At 42.9% G+C, this 25,037-nt stretch overlaps 1 protein-coding gene across 1 annotated transcript in view; it reads right to left on the bottom strand.

Moving 5' to 3' along the window:
* Positions 1-2,940: 2,940 nt before the first annotated feature.
* Positions 2,941-25,037, bottom strand: part of Slu7 (Pre-mRNA-splicing factor Slu7) — a 28,148-nt gene continuing 6,051 nt past the window's right edge. The window contains exons 11-15 of the mRNA XM_050193453.3: positions 24,563-24,667; positions 14,783-14,893; positions 7,422-7,619; positions 6,726-6,881; positions 2,941-4,220 (exon numbers count right to left, since the gene is read on the bottom strand). Of these exons, the coding sequence (XP_050049410.1) occupies positions 4,059-4,220; positions 6,726-6,881; positions 7,422-7,619; positions 14,783-14,893; positions 24,563-24,667 (732 nt within the window). The 3' untranslated portion in view covers positions 2,941-4,058. The remainder of the gene's footprint in view (positions 4,221-6,725; positions 6,882-7,421; positions 7,620-14,782; positions 14,894-24,562; positions 24,668-25,037) is intronic.

The raw sequence follows: 25,037 nt of genomic DNA, 5'->3' as shown, positions 1-25,037 counted from the left end.
TTTCCAACTTGGCAATGCAAGCGCATCAGCATGGCATGCATAGTTTCGTGAGAAGTTTAATGATTGCCTGAAATTTGCACCATGAAATTCCAGTTGTCTTACAATGCTGGTGCATGAAGCATACTTTTCTTTATTTTAGCATTTTACTTCATGGCTGCCCAATTAACCAGTAAATCATTATTTCCAAATATGCATCATAAAAGAGATATTTCACTGGAAGACACCACCACATACAGCTTATCACAAGAAAATAAAGGCCAGTCAACTCTTGTTGACAATTAGTGGCTGGCCTTTAACTTTTCTTTTCCAATAAGATGTACAGTTCTACATCTCCATACTAATTTCATCCTATGTTCTTCTTTAGGTCAACGTACAGAAATTCATTTTTCATACAACTTATTTTCTCTTCTTTGATTCTGCCCACTTTTGTGACTGTTAAACAAGCACGTGTTAACACAGTCACCTGCATTTTTGTTGCCACAGCTTTTGAAATTATCTTGAGGTTGGCTTATTAATGCTCAAATTGCACATGGAGCAAAATCACATTTTCAGCATCAGTACTCACTTGTTTTGTTTGGCAGAAATGATAGATCAGTCACTCATGACCATGGCGCACAAGAAAGCTACATTAACAGGATATGCTAAGTGTACCGACATTATCACCTGCTGTTGGGGAGGCCCTGCAACTGTATTTATGTCACTCAAGTTATTTCTATTGCCACTGACAAGTAACACAAAGATAGGTGGCAGAGGGCCTTGACAGACAGGTCAGGGGCCGAGGCTATTTGGCTAACTTTCCCGAATGCCAGGGCTGAATATGATAGGTGTTTTTCATTTCTGCTGGACAAGTGAAACAAGCACCGATGCCAAATGTGTTGTTATGAGAATAGATCCCAAAATTCCAACTCCATGAAAGATTTTAGCACACACGGGCCAGTTATCAGAGTATAAATGTGCAGGGAACTGTACATCACACACAACTGCAAGTAGTTAGGCAAACTTCACTATTATTTAATGTAAATTACGTATGCTCAAAAGCAGTTTTCTTAGGGGTGATTATCACGATTACACGACAGCAACATTTGCAAAGGCAATCAGCATGATAAGAAGCATAAGTACACTAAGCGTACAAGAGCATGTAAGTGCTTTCTATAATAGGTTTCAAAGGAAGCTGTACTTCAAGCCAATTCTCTTTATATCTTTATTTTTTCAAATTGCATTGTTTAGTGGTATGAACTGCTTGTACAGATATGCAAGTTGAACTTGCTGAAATACCAGAAAATGTGTTGTCAATTCATGGGAAACTGCAGTATGATAAGATGTGTTGTGAGCAGCACAGCCACTTTAAATACTTAAACTTTCAATCAATACTTTCATAAGCCATTACTACGAATACATCCTATACTCACAAAAATGTAGCGACATTAGTCAGAAGTAGGAATAGTCAGTCTTATTTTATGACGGTTTTACTGGTTTTATCAACTATGAAAAATGTCACTACGAAATTTTGGCTAGGGATTCCTTTAAAGGGATTCCCAGCTCAATGCACATTGTAATGGATTGTAACAAAAACTGTAGTGAATCCTTTCAGCCTACTTAGCATCTGGCCACTGTCAATAAATTAATAAAAAAAAAACCAATATACTTGCATTTAACCTTAGTGTTTGAAGCTGCGACATGTTTGTTACCTGACATGACATAGGAGTGAGAAGACTACAGGGAAACACAACACAAAGGGCAACCAAAATATTAATACAACCAAGCCAGTAACATGGCAGAAAAATACAAACAATTCTCCACATAGTGCATAACACTGCATTTGCTTATTCCTGTTCTGAAGAAGAAGTTAGTCTCAAAATATGTGCCAAAGTGGCACATATTTTGAGAGTAGCCCATGTGATTTCAATCAAAAGTAAAAAGTGCACTTCTATTACACCTGCATAGACTGCTAAAAATATTTGCTGCTGCCCTCTCTGTTGAGTGTTCATTCTTTATGCACAAAATGGTACAACTGGTCCTACTAGTAGGCTATATTAATAATACGGTCACTTTTGCCCCTGTATTCAGAAATTCATCTTAACTTGAAGACCACGCTTGACTTGATCTAAATGACGCCTGGCATGAATGTGCCGAGGACGCAACTTGAATTTCACGCCTGACTTGATCTAAATGACGCCTTTGTGCACGCAGCATAGAAACACATTGAGTGTCCTTGGCATGTTAGAGCTGTAAGCAGGCTGGAATCACGAGTCCAAGCCTAACCAAAGCCTGATGGCTTGTGCACTGGGGCCAGCCCAGTGATGGCCCTGTGTAAAAGCTGCGGGCTAAGCAACAGACCTTTCTGGGATGCAACTTAGGGGCAACCTTTCGTGCTGCTTACAGAAGGGCTAACACAATCTATATGTGCAAGTTCAAACCCAAAAGAATAAGCTGATCACAGTATCAAGCTGGATGCCAATTTGTTTTCACATTATACACTAAACACTGCAAATACTGGCCTGCTTGAGCCAAGACTAAGTTTACATGTAACTTTTGCAGATCACTTCAGAAAAGTATTGCAGCGAAGAAATTTGGTATGCGGCAGAAGCCACTTAATGATCTTTGTAGCATAGTGCTCTATACACTACTCTGTTACCGAACACATTTTCACACACTGCACTGTCCCTCACGAGTGCACTGGAGCACCTTCAAGTAATTCTGCTCATTGCAAATTTATGTCCTTTGTTTTGCATGCAAGAAACATGTGAGCAATTTTTGCATCATTCTCGGGCTGCATTATGTTCCTGGACAGGATTACGTAACAGAATAGCATGTTAGCCTGGGTGAAGTCAGAGACAGTAGTGCATTGAGTGACCTAAGCCAAGCTCCCCAGGTCAGGTTGTGTATGGACTTTCAGGCCAGCCAAGTTTAAGCAAGCACACAAGAAAAAATAAACCAATGCAATGTTTCCATAATTACTTTTACCATCCAAATGTATATACACAAGACAGTTCACAAATAAAAAAAATATGTTCATTTTTTTTGCTTTCTCGATGCAACTTTTCTAGGAATCTTTCAACAATAAGCTTTTCGTTGCTTAGCAAGAAATAGTATCCTTATGATTTATTCAGGGTTCCAAAAAGACATACTTCGCATGAAGTGCATTGCAATATACACATTTTTACATAATTTCACTCACACTTCAAAAAGATGCAAGCCAGTTTCATTTCGTCAGTGTTTATTTAACACATATATGTGTGGAGACATTTCTGCATCTCTCATTTGGTACACAAACAATAATGCAAAGCTGGATGAACTGAGCTTTGTTGCTATTTAGAATTGCCTTAGAGCACAACTATGTACATACACATAACAGATGTAGAATAATCAGATGCCAAATGCAGAAAGCCCTTCTAAAGTTATGGTTCATTCACTCTCTGCTCTTACAGTTCTGGCATGTGATCACAGCTTTTGTATTTAACAAGCATCTCGAAGGTACACACATCCAACTTATTAAAAAAATGGAAACAGCAAATCTGATATGAGCAACGGAAAGAACAATTACGAACGACTAATATTTGCATAAGCAGCATGTACACTCGTGAGCAAAAGTATACGGACCACAGGGTCGCCGAAAAAAGAGAATTTCATCGTAATCAACACGCATAAACGGAAACTGACAAGTGCACTAGACAATTCGTAATGACAAGTCTAGACTGCAGTCTTTAATTTCAAATTGCATTCGCAGACAGAGGAGAAATTGAGCTTTGTCGCGCAATCCGTGGTCCGTATACTTTTGCTTCACGGGTGTACGCATACTACAGCACGTGATGTTCTGCCAAAATTAAGACTATTTTTTGGCTTCACCAATTTATGCCCATGCCATATTGTGGAAGGAAATATGCATTTACACATATAAAGAATGCAGAGTTTTTGCTTTTCAAGTAGACTTAATTCAATAATACACTATAAAGTGGGTACCACATAGTGACATATGTAACATTTATGCACTGGGATAGAGATGTAACAATATGTACATGTCATAAGATGACACAGAAAGTGAGTGCAATAAAAGATGATCATGACATAAATGATGCCATTGGGTCATCATCTCTCTTGCGTTTCATGTAGTAGGCCTCCATTTCTTCTTCAGTTGGTGCTTTCACATCGTACATGCTGTTGTACTTCCGCTTGCGCTCATCAGTCTCTTGAGTGTTGTCTTTGTCAATTTGCTCCATGGCCTGTGTAAGAGAGAATGAAGCATAGAGAAATGTGTAATGAGGTTAACTGCAACCTTGTTAAAATTTTAATGCGATTAGCATTCTACTTCCCCTCCTCTGCGGTTTGTATCGTGCTTCTAGCCTCTTTACTCCAGCCCTCTTTCTAATAAAGAAGAAAGACTTGAAACACTTTGGTACTGGTTGGAATCGAACCTGGGTCCCCCAGCAGGGCAGCCTGATGTTGTATCCACGTTTGGTCATGACTACAGGCTGGGCAACAAGGGATCAATTCACAGCATTGGCACACACTGCCACATGCAAGCTACTAGATGGCGCAGTGTGTCCAGAGCGAAGCGTGAGAGCAGGGGCCCAGCTGCAGTACATAGCTCATACATATTTCGGTGCTCACCACTTGAGTGATAATTAAATTAATGATGATAAACATTCCTAAAGAATGGGTTCCCTCTGAATTTTTACTTTTTAGAGCGCAGCTCTTAGGTGGCCATTCCTGCAGCGAGCGTTGGCGTCGTCCTTCGGCATCTTCGAAACTGAGCGAACGTGCACAGCAAAAGGATGAAAGAGCGAATGCGGAGCATGGATGAAAGAGGGCGATAATAGCAAAGAGAGTGCGAGGAGGAAAGTGGAGGAGGAGGATATGGTGAAAGAGAGAGATAATATTTAATGGCAGAATGGTGGAGAGGGAAGGGGTTTTAAGCTGGGGAAGGGGTTTTGAGGAAATAGGATGTGAAGAGGAAGGAGGGTGGTGGTATGGTGAATATGATGAGGACAGCACAACATACTGTTTCTCTGCAATGTGTACGTGTACACTTCACAGCACAGCACAATTGTCTTCATAGGCAGAGGTGGACGTTACTGCAGTGTAGCTAGGAGACTGTCTACAGTTTTCATAATTTTTGCCGCTGTTAGCGCCACTGGCGTATTTAAACCAGAGAGTAGCAGCTGCAGGGCATCGATTATCTGTCGCAGCATAGCTTTGATGACAGAGTCTGATGGTGATATCTGAGTGCACAGTCCTTGCTCGCGCTGACAGTCTAAGGCCCGCGTGCGTGGTGGCAAGCATGGCCACGCATTCGATTCCAGGTTTGTGCGGCTGGTTTGATGCAATGGTTTGGAGATATCTATTGATTCCAATTCAACTTCCTTCTGCTGGACCTGTGGAATTGGGTCCAGGGAGCTCTCGTTTGGACCTACAGCTTGCACGTAAGACAAAAAGTATAATGCCGCGCAAGATGGGCTTTGTGGCGACGACGGTTAAGAGGTGGTGCCAGAGTAGCGCATGTCATCTGTATGGAAACAAAGCAATGCACGAGCAGACGTCTGTCTGCGGCAGCTGCTGTGAATCGTGCCCACGTGTCACAATTAGTGAGGCAGTCGAGCCACACTTCGCTCCGTTTGCAATGTGCCAGACGAGACTTATTGTCCGCGTCATCTAATACACTGCGAAATGAAAATATGTATACAGCTGCGCCCAAATTTTTCTTTAGGGAGTATCGTAATCGTCGGTGAATTTTTCTTCCTCTTTTTTTTTACACACGATAACCACTTTTTGCATGTGTAAATAGCTTCAAGCCAAATAACAAAAGCATTCATTTTTTAGGAACATTATGTCATAGAAAAAGAAAACACTAAATATCTAGCAACAAAGAAGTTTTTCTCTCCAAAGATTGAGGGAATATTATTCATAATTAACCTCACATTGCCCAATGGATAGTTTATGATATGCTAAAGCGAAGCTTCAGTTATGGATATCTCGGCAAATAAATTAATAAATATTTGGTGAAAAAGCTGTTTGAGTTATTTGGCGTGGCGCGGTGTTTGGGCCTTCTGGGGTTATGCAACAATACAATAACGTACCTGCAAGCATTTACAATGTTACAGCAAAATACTAGTTCTTTAAAGCCTGTTTACAATCATCGTATCAGCACCAATAGCTTTAAAATTTTTCATTTGAGACTAGTTTAAGGCAAAACTGATTTTTAAGAATACAAACACTGTCGCTGGCCAATTTTTCAGAGCTCAATTTTCCAGATCTACTCACAGCAGTGACATCAAACCTACAGAACCAATGTATAATGGCCATTCAAATTTCAGCCACCTGTTAGTAATAAAGACTTCATGAACAAACTTTTTTTTTTCATGAATATATGTTTATTGTGTATGTGGTGCAGACCCTTCTTGCTGCAACTATGGAGAAGAGTGCCTGTCACGGCATCCCTACAAAGTCTGTAAACCTTTAATAAACAGGCAACATCTTCAGTTTTTAAACAATCATTCACCAAATTTTAGGTTGTTCTTTTTTTCTTCAACTGTAGTATATTTCAAATTGTAAGGTTGGCTGGTCTGCAATAATTAATGGGGAAAATTTATTTGAAATGGCACAATCTCTAATCGATGTGCATCTGATATTGTTCAATACCTAATTTAAATCACTTAGCACAAAGAAAGAACACACACACGCAAAAGAGTTCAATCTTTCATGACAAATAAAAATGCCAATTGTCTCACCTTCTTAATCTTTTCTTTCTTTTCTTTCTCTGCCTTGGCGTCAGAGTCGTCACTGTCTGAGCTGCTGCTGCTGCTTTTCACTCGTTTTTGTTTCTTGGCCTTCTTGGATTTCTTCTTCTTTTTCTTTGACTTTATCTTTTCTGGGGACTTAGTACCCTGAAGATTATGAGGAAAGACAGGACGTGCAATCACATATTCTTTCTTGCCTGGGCAAAGGGCGATAGGTTAATTTACTGTAACTAAATCAAAACATTTACTCACATCTATATAGACATCGTTTGGAATAGTACACAGACCTGCAGAATGTTTTTGAAAACACAATGCTATCCTGTCTCAGGTGGACAGCTGTACAGTCAACACTCAATAGTATAGGTTCTCCAACAACTTATGCAAAGCCTGCAGCAACACGGTGCAAACCTTACTTTATATTATTGAGGGGGGTAAATGGTGCCCCAACCAACAACAAATGTCTTAGCTCAAAATTTATTTATGTTTTTACAGCTTTGAGTTAATGGGGGGGGGGGGGTTAACTGCATCTTTCTGCCACTCGTGGACATCTTTCTCAGTAAATAGAACTCCTCTTTATCGAAACGCATTTACCCAATCACTTTCTCCCATTCCGGTCAAATAGCCATCCCTAATCATGCCATCGTTGCAATCACACAATAAGGCTCGGTGAATATGCAAGGAACTTACAGTTACAGGCAGTACAGGCGGTGGTTCATTCCACTGCTCTTCTGATGCGGGCTGCATGCTTTTCTCCTCTGGTGGCTTGATCTTCTCGTCGGCCTTCTCCTCATCCGCCTTCTCATCAACATTCTCATCATGGACAACATCAGTGCCGACAGTAGGAGCTCCCATTATTTTGGCTGGTAAAAGCATTGCACTTCCCGCCTGCAGACAATGATAGAAAGGCAAGGTTTGTAGTGCAACCAACTTTGTAGTGTCACAGGCTACACATTCATCACAAATGGCCAACCATTGCTCCAAGAACACATGAACTTAATTGAAAAAAAAAAAAAAAAAACTGAGCTCATGTTCTATGTAAAGTAAGTTGGCAGTAAGGTTAGAGGATAAGAATGATACATTTCATACAGCCTCATAGGTTCTGTTACATTTATCATAAGAGATGCCATTTTTTTCCTCCTTTCTTCTTTCTTTTACTCAAAATGCAGTTTTGTTTTGAGTGGTTCATAACATGTTCCATAACAAGCAGATGAAATAAATGATAGCCAATTACCATGCATTATGCAGCTAACAAGGCTAACTTATGAAGGTTGGTAAAGGTTTTTACAAATGCATGTAAAGGCACGTCCTTGTTCAAAGTATAATTAAGACAAAGCCTAGGTTTTAGCAAAGTCTCTCAATTTTCATGAGCCCACTGAAAATTACCAGAATCAAGCTACAACAAATGTGCTGATGGTTGTTCTGGTTCCTGAATATAAGATGCATGACACTCATAGTATCAGTAAAAATATATATAATAAGTTATAGCCAACAAATGGATTAGTTCACCACTGTAAAAGGATACTACCAAAGATCCTACAGTAGTTAGAAACCTGCAAGCCACCCTTAAAATGTAAAGCACATTTGTGTCACAAATACCACATGTTTGTTAAAGGCTTAAAATTCAGTCATGACAGGGGCCACAAGCTACAATATGCTCAAGCAATGAATTTGAACTATCGCTCACTCGTAAACCACATGCTGAATGCAAATGATCACTGCGACTGCACAATGCCGTTTCAGTGAGATGACTTAGGCCTTTGTTGTGCAGACAATTCTACATACAGTGCACAAATACGTCACATCATAGGAACAATCATTTGCCTTTCCAAAAATATTGGCACTTCGTCAGCCAGTATTGCTCTGAACGCAATAACTGTAAATGTGTCACCAGGACAAGGCAATGAGCTATATAAATAGTTGTGCAAGAACCCACAAAAAATCTCAAAACCTGCATTCGTGTTGCTAAAGCAGAGGGCATGTGGTGCAATATGATATCCTACTTACTGTGGTCTGCAACACTTTTTGAACATGGTAAGAAAATGTCCGCGATCTGTAGACAATGCTGCCATGGACATATGAGCCAAAAATTATTCCGGTGCAGGCAGCAGGGAGCCCACAATCTCGCATAAATGATATCTCTCTCTCCTGCAGCTTTCGAGGCTCCTCTATTATGCCCTGCCTATGACGTCATAGATTTGCGTGACAATTCACAGACACCAGCCATTGGGTGATTGTTCATGTAAAAGCTTGTGCATACGTGCACACGCCCCTCCTATCTTCTAGCAGATGGGGAAGTGGTGGTTTTTAATGTGTCCCACCCACTCTATCACCACTTCTTTGTCACTCTCCGGCACCTTTGTCAATTGCCAATCTTGAAGGGTTACCATAAGTGGACCATGGAAAGAGTATTCGCAACAAGGCATCACACTCATTTCAGTGTGTTATGTGACCACTTCAGTGTGGTCTCAGTTTTGGAGAAAAGGCATTGCACTACAGGTGATCTGGCAATGAGCCATCATAGTTGCTTTGAAAAAACTGCATTTGGGTATGATTAAACTGAGCACATGTGGCCCAAATATGAGATCCTACTTTTGACACAATGGCAGTGCTCAGTCACGCCATGACATGTCACACCATGACATGTCACACTATGACATGTCACACTATGACATGTCCATGAAGACAATATCATCCTTCCCCCAGGTTTTAGGCACTGCACGAATGACAAAAAACTAAGCCAGAACTTAGCATCAAGTATGTGACAGCATACTTAGAATGTGATTATTGTGATGTCTCGACAGCTGTGCACATCACGGGTGACTTTGCACACTCCCGTTTATCAAAGTGATGTTTCTATACCTCATCACATCTCTTAGAAATTTGCAATTTCGAGCAAACCGTGATGCACTTGTGCAAGCTCAACACACCTTCCAAGTAGGTGAAGTCAGCCCATAATGCCATGAAGAAATGTGCGACTAATGGTGGGATCAAATGTCTTCCAGCACAGCAGCCCAATGCTCTAACCACAATTGCATGTATTCTCTCGTGCCAAAGTGACTCTTTGAACACCTGGCACGAGTGTCATGTGCCAGTTTCTCGCATTCTTCCCTCACAACCGTGAGCACTTTGAGAAGCTTTGTGAGACTGCACTGCCTTTGGGATTGGCTGATACCTTTTGTCAGATGGATACCTACAAAGTAGGTGAGGTCCACCTATAATGTCATTGCATTAAAAGAAAGACCAGATAACTTCAACCCAATTGAACTCAAGATGTTGAGGCTATACTCAGAACCTAACACTTTCTATTAACTCAGGAGAGTCAATGTGAATGCTAATTAAAACAAACTACTCTGCAAAGAACTTAAAGGGGAAAGTGAAGAATGGCAGTGTTGAATTAAGGTCATATGCACGAAGTGACTTTTTATTGGGGGTGTATGAATATTCAAAATTATCGTTAGGAACCGCTTTATTTCAGCTTAGCTCGTACTACTACCACGAGGATAAAGCTGTGCTGCTGGTGATGATATATACAGATGAAGATGTACAATGGACGCTGACATGTGGAGATGATGAAGTTGAAAGCCAGGCATGTGTTGCGCTCACACTAATTCCCCTGCACTGTGGAAGTGGCCGCCTGGCTGCGCAGAAGTATTATGAAATGCGTCAAATATATGGTTTTAAGCGAGAGACTCCCACGGCAACGGTGATCGGATGGCGTTCTAAGGGGTGAGACGCGGTAACTGACAGGTGATGGCTGCTCAATGACCGTGTAAGGCCCAATAAAATGCTTGAGAAATTTTGCATAAGCCGGGAACGTGCACAGTAGTCCAAAAAACCTCGTCGCCAAGAGAAAAAGTCACAGCACGGTGGGTCGAGTCGTAACGAAACTTGCGAGTATCTTGGGAGATGCCGGTGTTAAGGCGGGTAAGGTGACGGCAGTCCGCGAGGTGAGACAGGAACTGTTCCAAGAAAGGAGCTGCTGGGGGCACAGGAGTCAAAAGAAACGATACATCAAGAACGAAACTTGGTGAACGGCCATAGACGAGGAAAAAAGGCGAAAAGGCAGTGGTACGTTGCATAGCTGTGTTATAGGCGAATGTCACGAACGGCAGGATTGCATCCCAGTTCGTGTGGTCGGGGCGGATGTACATTGCAATAATGTTGGACAGGGTACAATGAAAACGCTCCGTCAAGCCGTTGGTCTGCGGATGGTAACTGGAAGTCATCTTGTGAATTGTGGTAGAGGCATGCAGAACTTCGGTAAGGAAAGAAGAGAGGAAGACTCTGCCGCGGTTGCTGAGGAGAACGCATGGAGCGCCATGGTGTAAGAAAATGTTGCGTAGAAAGAAATCGGCGACTTAAACAGCAGTCCCCGATGGTAGAGAGGCTGTTTCCGCGTAGCGTGTTAGATGGTCTACGGCCGTTACAAACCAGCAATTGCCATGGGAGGTCGTGGAAAGAGGACCGTACAAGTCTATTCCAACTACTTCGAAAGGCGAAGCGGGACAAGGCAGAACTTGTAAAGAGCCAGAAGGAGCTGTTGTCGGTCGTTTGCAGCTTTGACAACGAACGCAGGATGCATCGTACTTCGCAACGGCTGAAAACAGGCCAGGCCAAGAGCAGCGACTTTGTATTCAGTCGTAAGTTTTGTGGTAGGTGAGAGAGTGCCGCAACATTGGCATACGTTGGTACCTGATGAATGCAGAGGCTGTCGAAGCACAGTAGACGCGAAGCGGACGTGACCTCTTGCCGAATGATGTCGCGCAAGCCGGTCGGTGGAGAAGGGACGGTACTTTGCGGAGCACAGGAAGAGCACCGTCTGTGAAGCTCTTCATGGACGATGTCACGGACAAGCACGCGCAAGTCCATAGTCGAAGGGAGACGAATGTCGGAGGTATCGTTGCATAGCCGAAGGGACTGAAGCTCCTCAAGTCGCTGGCAAATACTTACCACATCCTGGATGGTAGCAGGATTTTGCGTAGCTAGGGCATTAAAGGCGACGGTGTTTAATGTGCCGTACTGGGTTGCTCTTGGACATGGTGTCGTTCACATGCTTGCACAACGCAAGCACATCCTCAATGTATGAGGTGTACGATTCCCCAGCGAATTGGATGCGCTCACCGAGCTCCTTCTTCGTGGCCCCAGCGCAAACAGCTGAGGCACCGAAAATCTGCTGAAGCTGTTGCGTGAACGTCGCCAAGCCAGGAAGATCTGGCTCATGGTTCTAAAACCAGGTTTTCACGACATTGGACAGGTAGAAAGGGACATTCCGTAATTTCTGTGAACTGTCCCACTTGTTGAAGTTGCTTACGAGGTCGTAGTTCTCGAGCCAGTCCTCTACGACATTTCCGCATAGACCAGTGAAGACTCGGGGGTCGCACTGGCGGCTATTGATGGTCATGACGGAAGGCGAAGGCGGCAGTGGAGCAGCGGCCTCGGACGTGCCTGGATTCACTAAAGCGAGCATGGCCGGTGGTATTATCCGGCGACCTGAGCAGAGCTCCAGTGAGAACGTGCGAGAGGTCTTGGGGAATGAAAAGCACCGTGCACCACTTGTAAGGAACCGCTTTATTCCAGCCGAGCTAGTGCTACTACCACGAGGATGATATATACAGATGAAGAAGATGTACAATGAATGATGATATATGGGGATGATGAAGTTGAAAGTCAGGCATGTGATGTGCTCACAATATCGAATATTATATTTTTAATTTTCTTATTCAATTAGAAAAGTAGGTTTTCGAAAGGTTTTGTAGACTCGGTTGGACACGAATATTCGAAACAAATCATATATGTTGCTTGCTGGGTGGAAGCAAACACGGTTCTTAGCATTTACTTTTATCTAATCTAAGAATATGCGCCAAATTTCGTGATAATTTTGTACTGCTGGCGAAATTTTGCTTGTAAAGCACACTTAGCCACTGAACGGTTGATCTTTGCAGAAAAGCCAACCTCTCATTAGCAAGTGTGATGGATTTGCAGACGGCAAAGGTACACTCTTTTGCAGCACCACCCCCAATCCAGTAAATACAGTACAGCAAATCTAGTAAATCCAGTAAATACAATACAGTAAATCTGATGAGTGATGGCTGGCACAAGGTCAAATGCCTCCGAGTTTATGGGTATTAGGTGTATGATAAGTCACAGGTTGGCGAGAACAGACAGCTAGTATGAATTACTCAACTTTCCAAGTTAGCATGAGCCAAATACGCAACCTTTTAATATAATGGCTTGCTAGTCGAATCTGCGATGTGCCAATATGTTAAAATAAACCAACTTGCTAATAAATGCATGTGCATATCATTATTCAATATTCGAAGCTAAGTATTCATATTAGAAAATTTTGATATTCACACAGCCCTACTTTTTATTTAAATGTGTGTATTAGAAAATAAGAACCGAGAGTATTACTGGTGGCATTACAGAAAGGCTCCGTGTGGTCTAGGCACAACCAGAGGGCTTCTATTTTTGTGATCTCGCTTATATCAAAACTCTAATCATCTTGAAAATTTGTGTAGTTTCTACAGCTTTGAGTAAACAGGGTTTTACTCTACATACAACAGTGACCAGTGTTGGCAGGGCTCATTGTGCTGCCCCCTACAAATGTGCTACCGATGATACTGCCAACTGTGGAAACATTTGTACAATACGCTTCCAAAAATGAAAATGACTTGTACAATTTTTAGGAAACTCTGAGCTTAACATCCTAAAGCAACACATAGGCTACGATGGACACCATAGTGGGGGCTACGGATGAATTGCAACCACCTGGTGTTCTTTAACGTGTACCTAAATTTAAGTACACAAGCATTTGGTTCATGCTCCATCAGAATACGGTTGCTGTAGCCAGAAATCAAACACACGACGTCATGCTCATCCGCACCACGCTAAGGCCACTACAGCAGGTATCACTTTAGCACCAAACTGATGCAAAGGGCCAATTTGAAGCATAGATTACAGCAGTTGGAAAAAAATTTGGAGGACACTTAAGCTTCAATTTTAAGAGTGGAACGCAATAGCCATTCAAAAACCCCCGACTACTTTTCATGCTACCTGGCAACTGCAACTTATGTAACCATAACATTTACCGGGAAACGCTGGCGGCGAACGCTATGCGCGAAGGCAAGCTTTCTGGTAGAAATGCGGCCTCTTGCGTGGGTCATTCTCCTGTTATTGTTTCACACTTTTAATATTTCAGTCTGAGAAGAGCTAACATAAAAGATGTGCGCTGTCAATGTTTTTTTTTTTTTTTTTCATTGCATTTGTTTGTGGGCTGCAGTTCTCAAAATTCTGAGGAATAACTTTGTAAAGAATGAAAGACAAGGTATGAGCAACTTTGGTGCCTTTAAGGTAATAAAATGAAAGTGGTTGGGTATGCGTGGTTTGGAATTTGGTTCAAAATTCTCTTTGCTGAAGCAACGTCAGACGCCGACGCCAGATTTTCTGCGACACAGGGCCCTTAACGCTATCGCATTAAAATATCTTCAAGAAGCCTATTAATAGCATGTTAAGTGCACTGTTTTGATGACCCCATGGTTCACCATAATGAGGCAGAAAATAAGACGGCTATTTATTTTCTATTAGATTTCAACACAGGTTTTGGTCTGCTCAGTTTCTTCATACATGTTAAGCCAACAGATTCTCTTGCTTAGTATTGATTGCCCAACTTTGTATAAGCAACATCTAAATATGGTCAAATGCAACAGCTGAGAAATGCAAGCATGAATGTGTGAACAAATCTTGCTGCCATATTGTACTATTACAAAAAAAATTCTGCCATTTTATGCACCGAAACCACGATCTGATTATAAGGCATGCCCATAGCGGGGGATTCTGGATGAATTCTGACCCCCTGGGGTTCTTTAATATGCACCGAATGTATGATACATGAGTGTTCTTGCATTATGCCCCCATTGGAATCCGGCTGCCACAGCCAGTATCGAGCCCGTGATCTCGAGCTCAGCAGCGGATGCATACTGTACTGTAACCAGACAAATTATTTTGCAAATGAAAAACATTTCTTCTCATTGTTTAAAAATAAGACTTACCATAGATTGCACTTCCTTGCCACTGGCGCCAGTGCAGTACGAGTTCTTTATTAATGAGTGACAGCACTTGTATCCCCACTGGAAGTCCTTCCAGTAGGATCCCCAGACAGACTGCAAATGGGCAGATTGCATTGGGTTTTCAAAAGTACAGCATTACACAACCAATGCCACACAGAGGAAGTCTCTCAAGAAAGCAAACATGCAAACAAGAGTTCTACAGACTAATGCACCAATAGAAAGAGAAGCTACACAGTCAAACCTTGGAATATGAAACTGTAAAAAGTGAGGGTAAAGTTTAATACCCTCACATACATAAACATCAAACATAAAAGCAGGCTGGTTTACAAAAACCCATTCACTTTAAAATACCCCTTTATTTCACAGCCTCTTCCATAAAATTCACGATTCGAAGATTTAACAAAAATGAAGGTCACACAAAAAATATATGTAAGAGCTTTTGAAAAATTATGCTAAGGTTTCATTTTCTCACTTAGTTATTTAAAATTAAATTATGGGGTTTTACGTGCCAAAACCACTTTCTGATTATGAGGAACGCCGTAGTGGAGGACTCCGGAAATTTTGACCACCTGGGATTCTTTAATGTGCACCTAAATCTAAGTACACGGGTGTTTTCGCATTTCGCCCCCATCAAAATGCGGCCGCCGTGGCCAGGATTCGATCCCGCGACCTTGTGCTCAGCAGCCTAACACCATAGCCACTGAGCAACCACGGCGGGTTCACTTAGTTAAGGAGGCTGTAAATGTTTAACATTTGAGTACACAAGCAATTTGTCTATGCAAACAACAATGTGTTTAAGACATCTTTCCTTTCCGCTCCATGTGTGGCACTGCTTCTACATAATGCACAACAGCCTAGCTGACCAATCGAAGTAAATCTATTATGCAAATCACACTTCTGCCACACTGCTCCTTTTAAACATGTTACACAAAAACTGACAAGACACATAACTTTTCTATGCACAAGAAGCCAATATTGTTGATATATTGTCAGTATGCAATCAGCGGCCATCGAGTCCATTCTCATGGACTAAGTGTGTGCACTATCTACAGGGTGTTTCACCTAACTTGAACCAAGGATTTAAAGAAAGTGGTAAGCTGCAGCTCAATGAAAGCAACGGCATATGGTTTGCCGTCATGTGGCACTACTTGGAGTATGTTTTATATTCTGCTTAATTAGTTAAGCGAGATGAATTATGCAAAATTTTTAATATTCCCTTTAGGGCCAAGTGCACTTCGTTGCATTGTAGAGGGGATTCAGAAACGACTGATTAAATTTTTTGTGGCAGCATACATTCTGCGTGGTAATCTTTTTCAGTGTTTACAGAAAGCCCACGAAATATGAAATAAAGCTGCATGACTGCGCTCGTGCGCTATCATATTGCAGTGCTCTAAACCGTGTGTCGAGCCTATTGCTTATCAGGGGCAATGGTGCTTCCTTTCCGTGTGCCACCTCCAAAGATGGTGATGCACTGCGAAGCCGATGCCTCGAGCCGCGGCCGCTCACTTCGCCATGGCCCGCATGCATGGTTCTTTCACCTTAAGCACGGTTGAGAGCACTGCAATACAGTAGCGCATGGGCACAGTCACATGGTTTTATTTCGTATTTCGTGGGCTTTCTTTGAACGCCAAAAAAAATCCCCACACAGCATGTGTGCTGCCACAAAAAATTGGATCGGTTGTTTCTGAATTCCCTCTACAATGCAACGAAATGCACCTGGCCCTCAAGTGAATATTAAAAATTTTGCATAATTCATCTTAGTTAATTACCGTATTTTCGCGATTCTAAGCATGCGAATCTAAGCACCCCCCTATTTGTTAGGAAGAGCGCGCAGCCAAGGCCGCCAAGCGCGCTTGCTCGCTCTGTCATCGAGCCGGAGCCGTCGGAGTCCCGAGGTGGAACGGCGTCCGCGGCGCAATTTTGCCGCACAGCCGGACTGCAGAGCCGCGCAGATTCGTGAGCGGCAGTGATAGTGACTGAGCATCCGACGGTGGGTTCACTGTCTTCACCTATTTTTCTTTTGGATGTTTGCAAAATAAAATGTTTTTTTCTCGCACCCATCTCGTCGTGATATCGCAGCGAAAAGAGGGAGGGGGGGGGTCATTCTAGATTTTTCGACTCTAAGCACCCCCCCCTCACTTTGGGCATCGCGATCATGAAAAAAAGGGGGTGCTTAGAATGGAGTAAATACGGTAACTAATTAAGCTGAATATAATAAATACTCTAAGGAGTGCCACATGATGGCAAACCATATGCTGTTGGTTTCGTTCAGCTGTGGCTAATTACTTTTTTAAAATCCTGAGTTCAAGTTATGTGAAACACCCTGTATAACATGCTTCATTGCAAATTCCTGAGTAAGCACTTGTACTCGCAAGCATTTGAGAATTTACAACACTATTCATGGTGTGCACACAATTTGATCAGACATTATGTTTTCTTTACCATAGAATTGGTGACAATGTTCAAGAAATGTCTAACATGGCAGATGCATTTTATATTGAGCGACAACTTCATAACGGTGTTAATCCGCTGAAAAGGAACACCAGCAAAAAAGTAAAATGATGACACATGGCAATACAGTCAAACCCATCTATATTGAACTCACAAAAAAACGCCTATCAGTTCGATATAGAGCATAATTCGATATAAGCCTGCTAAATAATTGGATGTCATAAAAGCACATACCATTTATAAAATCACTTTACTGAAGAAACTAGCTTAGTTTTGCATAAATTAGTCCTGCATTTTCTTCTGCTTGGGCAATTTCGCTGCCTGCGACGCACGCACTTCCCCACGTTGTCTAAGGAGTCCGAGCAGCTGAGGCCGCAACCTTCCGCATTCGCGCAGAAGCACCGGACTAATGCGAGTGCACCAATCACTTCGGAGGATGTGGGCAAAGGACCGTAGTTGCTTTTCTCAATGTGCCTACTTTCATTTGTGCTCGGTACGATGTCGGCGATGTTGTCTTCGTTTCCGGGCTCTCCCGTGGTCGTGACACCATCATCTGCACTCACAAACTCATCCACCGTTGATTCGAATGTCCCGGAAATTTTGACAGCTCGCTCCAAACTTCGGCAACACCGGCAACGGCTTCGTCGCATTCATCAGAATTCGCAGTCATCACCGAGCACACGGAAACCGGCACATATGAAGAACCTCTCGTACACGGCCGTGCGTACGCGTCGGACGCCATGGGCACCGGGTTGCGAGTCTGGCCACTTTAGCCCTAATCGTGCCGAGAGTGCTCCTCGGAATCTTGCACGCTGCGGGGACATCCAACTTCTCATCGCGTTCGACGCGACTTATGATTTCGAGCTTTACGACGAAAGGCGAATTCTGCCGATTCATCACGGCAACACTGCGGGAGAAGGCCCACAAGGCGCAAACACAATAAACCAGAAAAGCAGCTAGACAACTCGCACTTTTGCCATCTTGCACGAAGAGCGCACAAGAGCATCTGATTGGCTGTCTGAGCAAGCGCTGTAGGCGGGCCAGGATCATTTTTTGCTGGGGAGTGTCGATAGATAGTGATCTAAAGAAAGGAAGGACGCTTGATTCTGCAACCCGTGAGGGAGCACAGCGAAGTGTCGTCAGGGGAGAGGGAGTGAGAAGTGAAAGATGATAGAGAAAGAGGGAGGATGTAGCCTAATAGACTCCACTATGCGCGACAGGGGGAGTGTCGACGGCTCGCCCGAACAGCCCGAGGCAGCGCGGTCACGGTAGGGAGAGCGGTTGGATGGAGTCGCGCCGCTGGGTTTCCCCGCTACCGCGAGGGAAAGCCAACTTTTGGGGGCACTTTTCCGCCGCTGGACGTTCGATATATTGGGAGTCACTGCAATATTTGTTCGATGTAAGCGTAATTCTTGCTATATATACTCATTGTAACTATACCGTGACCAGGAATTGTTCGAGATATAGAATAATTCGATGTAAACGGGTTCGATATAGTCGGGTTCGACTGTATACAATCAGTACCCTAAAACTGACACATCTGCTAAAATGAAATCATTGACAGTGCACGAGCACTAGATATGCTATATGTACGTGCTTGTTTTTTCATGGCCAAATCGAGGCCACTTTTTGTCACGCGGCAAATGATTTGAGAAGTGCAGTCACAAGCAGCCCCGTATCATTGAACCATTTGACTATCTGTGCCTATGGCAGTTTCTGTTTATTGCCTCGGTATGAGGGGGTATCAAAAAGTTTTAATTATAATAAAGAAGTCATGGAGATATTTAAATGAAACTTTTTGCGCATAATCAGTGTCATTGCCATGCATACTTGTGCAAATATCAAATCTTTGTCTAAAGTAGTTTTCTTTCTACAGGATGTAGAAGACATTAACCTGCATGATGAACATAACTGAAGCCCGAAGTGTCATAAGGTTCCTCCATTTGAAGGGCAACAACGCATGCCAAATCCACGACGAAATGAAAGCTGTCTATGGAGATGAAAGCCCATCATATGACACGGTTGTGAGGTGGAAGGGGAACTTTCAAAGTAGTCACATGTCCCTGACAGATGAGCCATGAGCTGGTAGAATCAAGGATGATCTTGCTACGGTGAAGAAAGTGGAGGCCGTTACCCTTGACGACAGAAGATCGACCATGGAAAGAGTGATGGCGGAGACTGGACTAAGTTATGGAACTGCGTGAAGGATTATTCATGAGGAACTGAACGTCAATAAGGTGTCTGCACACTGGGTACCTCACTCGCTGACACCTCTTCAAAAGCAAACTCGCCACGACTTTTCCCAGAAGAATTTGACTCTGCTGGAGCGGAATGAAGAAGTTTTTTTTACTCGTCTCGTCACTATGGACGAGTACTGGGCATACCTCTACGACCCGGAGACCAAAGAAATTAGCAAGGAGTAGAAATATCCATCCTCCCCACCCTCCCAAGAAGGCGAAGGTCCAGAAATCTGCTGGGAAGGTGGTGCTGTCTGTTTTTTGGTATAGCCGCAGGGTAATCTTAACCGATTACCTTCCGAAGGGCGAGACCCTCAACAGTGATTACTACTGCAACCTTCTGGAGAAACTGCGTGAAGCATTGAAACAAAAATGCTGTGGCATGATCAGCAAAGGCGTCCGTCTCCTGGCCAACAAGGCACCCATCCAAATGGCCCAAGCATCCGTTGTCACCGCCCACCGGTTAGGCTATGAACTTTTGCAGCATCCACCTTATTTGCCTGATATTGTGCCAAGCGACTTCTTCCTCTTTCCCGAGATGAAGACACTACTTAGTGGTTGGCAATTTGACGACAGAGAGGATGTCATTTTCAAAGTGGAACAGTGGCTTTTGAGCAAAGTGGAGGACTTCTACAAAGAGCGCTTGAAACAGGTGAAGAAACGCTGGCAAAAATGTGTGACTCTGCAGGAACACAACGTGGAGAAGAACTAACTTTGACCACTGCAAGTGACTATTGTATGCTTTTTATTTCATGGTGATAATTAAAATTTTCGTATACCCTCTCATATTCCTTCGCAGCAGCAGTGAAATTTTGTTATTTTCAAATCGTGTATAAAGGTACTTTGTCATATTGAAGTTTGAAATACATTGTCTTCTATGTACAAGAAGCTATAAAAAGTTAAATACTTTGTTATATAGAGAATTTTGTTATATTGAAGTTCATTACATTGAGGTTTAACTGTACAAGTATTGCTGTAGCAATCACGTTGTCAGTGCAATGTTTTCGCTCAATGGCTGATCTCGCTACGACAGGCTGTACAACAGTCAACAGACTGGTTTTGTTGGCATCGCTGGCACGAAAGCCTGTCAGACTATGACAGAATGCCTCTCAGCAACACAGTCTGTCGACTACTGAATGCCCAACGATGCTAGTACCCTCCAGGTGAGAAAAAACTTGTATTTGACAGAAGCGGTAACAATCAATGTGGGCGCTTAAAATGACTTTGAAACGAATATCCTTAGTATCAAAATACGACTTGTGCGCTGCTACGGTGTTCCTTATAAGCGATACGCAGCACACTCAAAACTTTCATTTACATTTTACAACACCCTATCACACCAAAGTAAATGAAAGAACTGTGCATAAATAAAATAAACAGAGTGAATAATTAAAATGAGTAATAACAGCTGCCATATGAAAAGTCGTCAGAGTTACAGCCTCCCCCCCCCCCCCCCCCATACTGTTATCCGCTTCTGTAATCCGACTTGCACATGTGGAGATGCCATCACGGCAGCAGATTGCTGATCACGGTTTGCTATAACTCTAATATGATCGCACATTATCGCACATAAATGTACTTTTAGGCAGGCTGTAATGGCATGAGACTAGATGACTACAGTGACTCCAGGTCATGGTGGAAGAACAGATAAGGTGTCTTAATGGTGCCGTCTGTTTACAGAGCGAGCTGACTAAACTCTGTTCGGGCATCATCCCGAGGATGGATATTTCTACTCCTTGCTAATTTCTTTGGTCTCCGGGTCGTAGAGGTATACCCAGCACAGTATTGGGGGGTCATCATTTCCTGTTGTCTGCTACCCGAGCCCGTCACGAGAAAAGTTTAATGCCTCGTATTTGCACAAAAATGCGTAATTTGTGAAGTTAAGACATTCAATCGTTATAATCGTGTAAATGCAGATGATTGGTAGGTTCATAGCGATAAAGAACAAGTGAAACCAAAAGAATATATATACATAATTTATCAGAGATAATACCCACCGGGATAATAGGGCTCTATAGAAAATGCATGGGCAAGATTATAGTAGGGGTGGGACAACTTAAATTTGGGGGTAGGCATACTTGAAATTTGGAAGTTGGTCAACTGAAATTTGGGGGTGGGCCAACTTGAAATTTGGAGGAGCCAACTTGAAATTTAGGGGAGGACAACCTAAATTTGGGGGTGGGCCAACTTGAAGTTTGAGGGTGGGCCAAACTAAATTTTGGGGTATGCTTACGTATACTTAGACAACACCAGTGGAATTTCTGTATATTGTCAAACATTGTTTTGGTTATTAACAATCATTATCACATTATTCTAGCTATCACATGCATCATTCAGACATAAATATATATTGACACGTGTACTTATCTTTATCGGGCCACCACGTTTCGCCACCTAACAAATGTAATCGCACAGCGCGGGACGCGCCTGCATGTATCCGAAGTTTCTGGAAAGTTATCGATACTTCTACGCGGCTATCTGTTGTCGCCGAATGTTGTGTTATCTGATTTCATCGTGTGACGCGAATGGTGTAGAACTTTGTGGAAGGTAGGCGGGTCCGAACGATTAGTCTGGAACATTCGACCACTGCTGTATAAAAGCCGACGCGCTTGACTCGCTGATCAGATTTCCGACGATCGCCGACCGTGTTCGCCGCTATCGTTGTGCTATAAGTGTAGCCTGTTTTTGTGGGCACAGGTTCGCCCAATAAAAGCTAGTTTTGTATTCCACCGTATTGCTGCTTTTCTTCACCGTCACTACCACGTGACAATATCCTGCTGGGAAATGTCTGTAGAGCCGTGCATTTGTGTTTCTTAAATTTTCGCCCCAGCATGCCGTGTTAGCATTCAATAGACCAGATGCACACTACTCGGCATATATAAAAGGTTAGAACAGAGTAACTTGCAAGGTACTCTAGGATAAAATAACAAATATTAAAAGTAACTTTCACGGTTGGAAGTTATGTGCGTGCTTGGCATGCATGCTAACCATGAACATTGCTGCAATTGGCAAGCCGTGGTTTCTCGCTTTATGTGCACAACTTGAAAAACTCCACACTATGCAATAGCTGGATGGCTTTGCATTTGTACCAAAGTTGAGCACTATTAAACACACTGTCTCTACAGTGGACTTTCACAAGTTGCGAAGCACAATAAGGTCTGGAAGCTTAGATATTTAGGAGGATATACCTAAGCTTGCTTCCCAAAGGCTTGCCAGACACTTAGACTGGTACACAGGCATTTTACGAGACAATTTACTAGCGATTCTATTGAGGAGGAGCCCCATGTTTGAGGAGCCCTGCGCACTGTACCAGCTGCTGTAGTTGACTCCCCAGTGATCTGTGCCATCAGCTGAAATAGACGTAAACCACAACTGAAAAAAACTGTTGGCACGACAGTCTCTTTCAGACACCTTATCTCTTCTTCCAATGTGCCCAGATAGACTAAGGATAAAGTTGACAAAACCCAGGCTATTTACCTAGCTGCCACTTTCCTGTGCCTGAACACGAACTCTTGTGGTCGTGCACAGTGCTCTGGAGCATCTCGGGCAATTCAAGGCATTTTTACTGTTATGGTGCTACTTGGCACAGCGTCGCAAACATAGCACTTTGGCGCAATTGGTGCAGCTGTGACACCCCTGATCATAAATCAGTAATGAGTCGACTAGCCAGACATTGTTAAATTTGAAAGCGGCTTTCAGCTTGCAGAACACCCGAGTACATTCCCACTCATGCACAACCCCACGAGCACGAATGAAACATGCCCAGCATGGACTGTGAGACCACGAATCGCATATTAACGAGTGTTGCACGGCACTGCCTGGTGGCCTTTCTACAAAGGCTACTGAATTGCACATGTGGCATGCGATGGTTTAGTTAAGACCCTAAAATGCCATTTGTGGAAACCCCTGATCTACAAGACGAAAGCACAGCAACAGACATTTGCACTTCAGCATCCCATGCCCGGAGCCACTTTTTGAAAAGATAGAGAGTCATCACTTTCTTGTGGAACATGTATATCGGGCTAGGAGGCCTTTTGCATTCTTGGAACAGTGTGGTGATCTGTTCGAGCGGATAATGAACAGCCACAGTTTGCACGAGCCATCTATATTTGCAGAGAGCAATACTGGGACACACAGCTTAGCAATGTTTCTTCCACGGCATGGAATACCCTTCAGATTCAATGTCTTGTGTGACAGCAAATGCCAAAACAGCGCCGTTTCATCGGCGTTAAATATTTCCGACGACGCGAGAAGTGATCATATCCCCATTAGGAGAAATGCACTTGCAGGGGCACAACCTTCAATATATCGAATGTGACAGTGAATAGGAATTGAATACAGGCATAGTACATTGCTATACAGTACTTTTGCATGGGATATCCAAGGGGATGTTGCAACTGATCGATATAGACAATAATTTAAGATGTCCAGGTTTGATACATCTGGGATCGACTGTACTGCCCAAGGGACTTGAAGCCCATTAACAGCCATATGACAGATATGGTAGGACAATTTTTTCACCTTTCCAACCATCATTGGGTTTCGAACTGAATTTATGCAAACTGTAACTTTTGATGACAGACTTGCAGTCTGCAGTAAGTAAGGCTGAGAAGTTTAGGCTGTCATGTTTAAACTTTGTAAGCCAGAAACTTTCTGAGGGAGCTTACACTAGTTGCCACCATGAGACCCTGTTGGTGCTATCTGCCACCTGCCAACAACTATTGAGCAAGGGATTACATGTATGTACTCAACTGGCAACAACATATCAGGTCTGCCAGGCCAGTCTGCAGCCAAGCGAATGCTCATCCCTGCAAGTTTGCTTGTGTTCTTAGTCGGGACAAAGGAGAATGCTGACATGTTCCCACAAAACGCATAACGAGGCAGAGAAGACAACCATTGCTCATGGCCATCTCAACCTATGCAGCAATGTAGCATCAACTTTTTGAATTGTTTTGTATAACCATTCACTCACTCCTGTCTGCACTACTCAGGGCTTGTGCAAAAGACTCAAGACACAAGAATATCCAAAAACAATAATTAAGAGAACTAACAAAACTAAAGAAAAGTGACTTACCGCATGGTTGTTAATAAGGACATGTTCCTCATACTTGGACCGAATGACAGGCTTCTCAGCACCACGAATCACTTCACCATGCCTCGAATACTCAACATAGTCCTCCTGCAGCATTGTGCAACTGTTAACTACAGCCACGAAGACAAAGTTCAGTTAACATTTTCTTAAAAGCTAGAAACCATATTAAGGTCCACATGGTAAACACCATAAAACTGAATTTATCATAAAGAAGTAGTGAACACTGAAGATTATTACAGCATGCATTTCCTTTGTGTTTATTCCTTCTAAACACCCCCCCCCCCCCTAGCCCCCCAAAAAAGGGAGAAAGACTTTGTGACATAGCAATTAATTTTGGTTTACGACAGCAGCCCTAACAAGAACATCAATGCAGAAGAACCACCGGTGAGCTAATTTCACTCCTTAGGTCATCATCGCTGCACCACACTGTTAGTTGTGTTAATTACCAATATTCACT

The sequence above is a fragment of the Dermacentor andersoni genome, chromosome 1 (genome assembly GCF_023375885.2).
Source record: "Dermacentor andersoni chromosome 1, qqDerAnde1_hic_scaffold, whole genome shotgun sequence".
In the NCBI taxonomy this organism is placed as follows: Eukaryota; Metazoa; Arthropoda; class Arachnida; order Ixodida; family Ixodidae; genus Dermacentor; species Dermacentor andersoni.
This window is presented reverse-complemented; position numbering and strand designations above follow the sequence as displayed.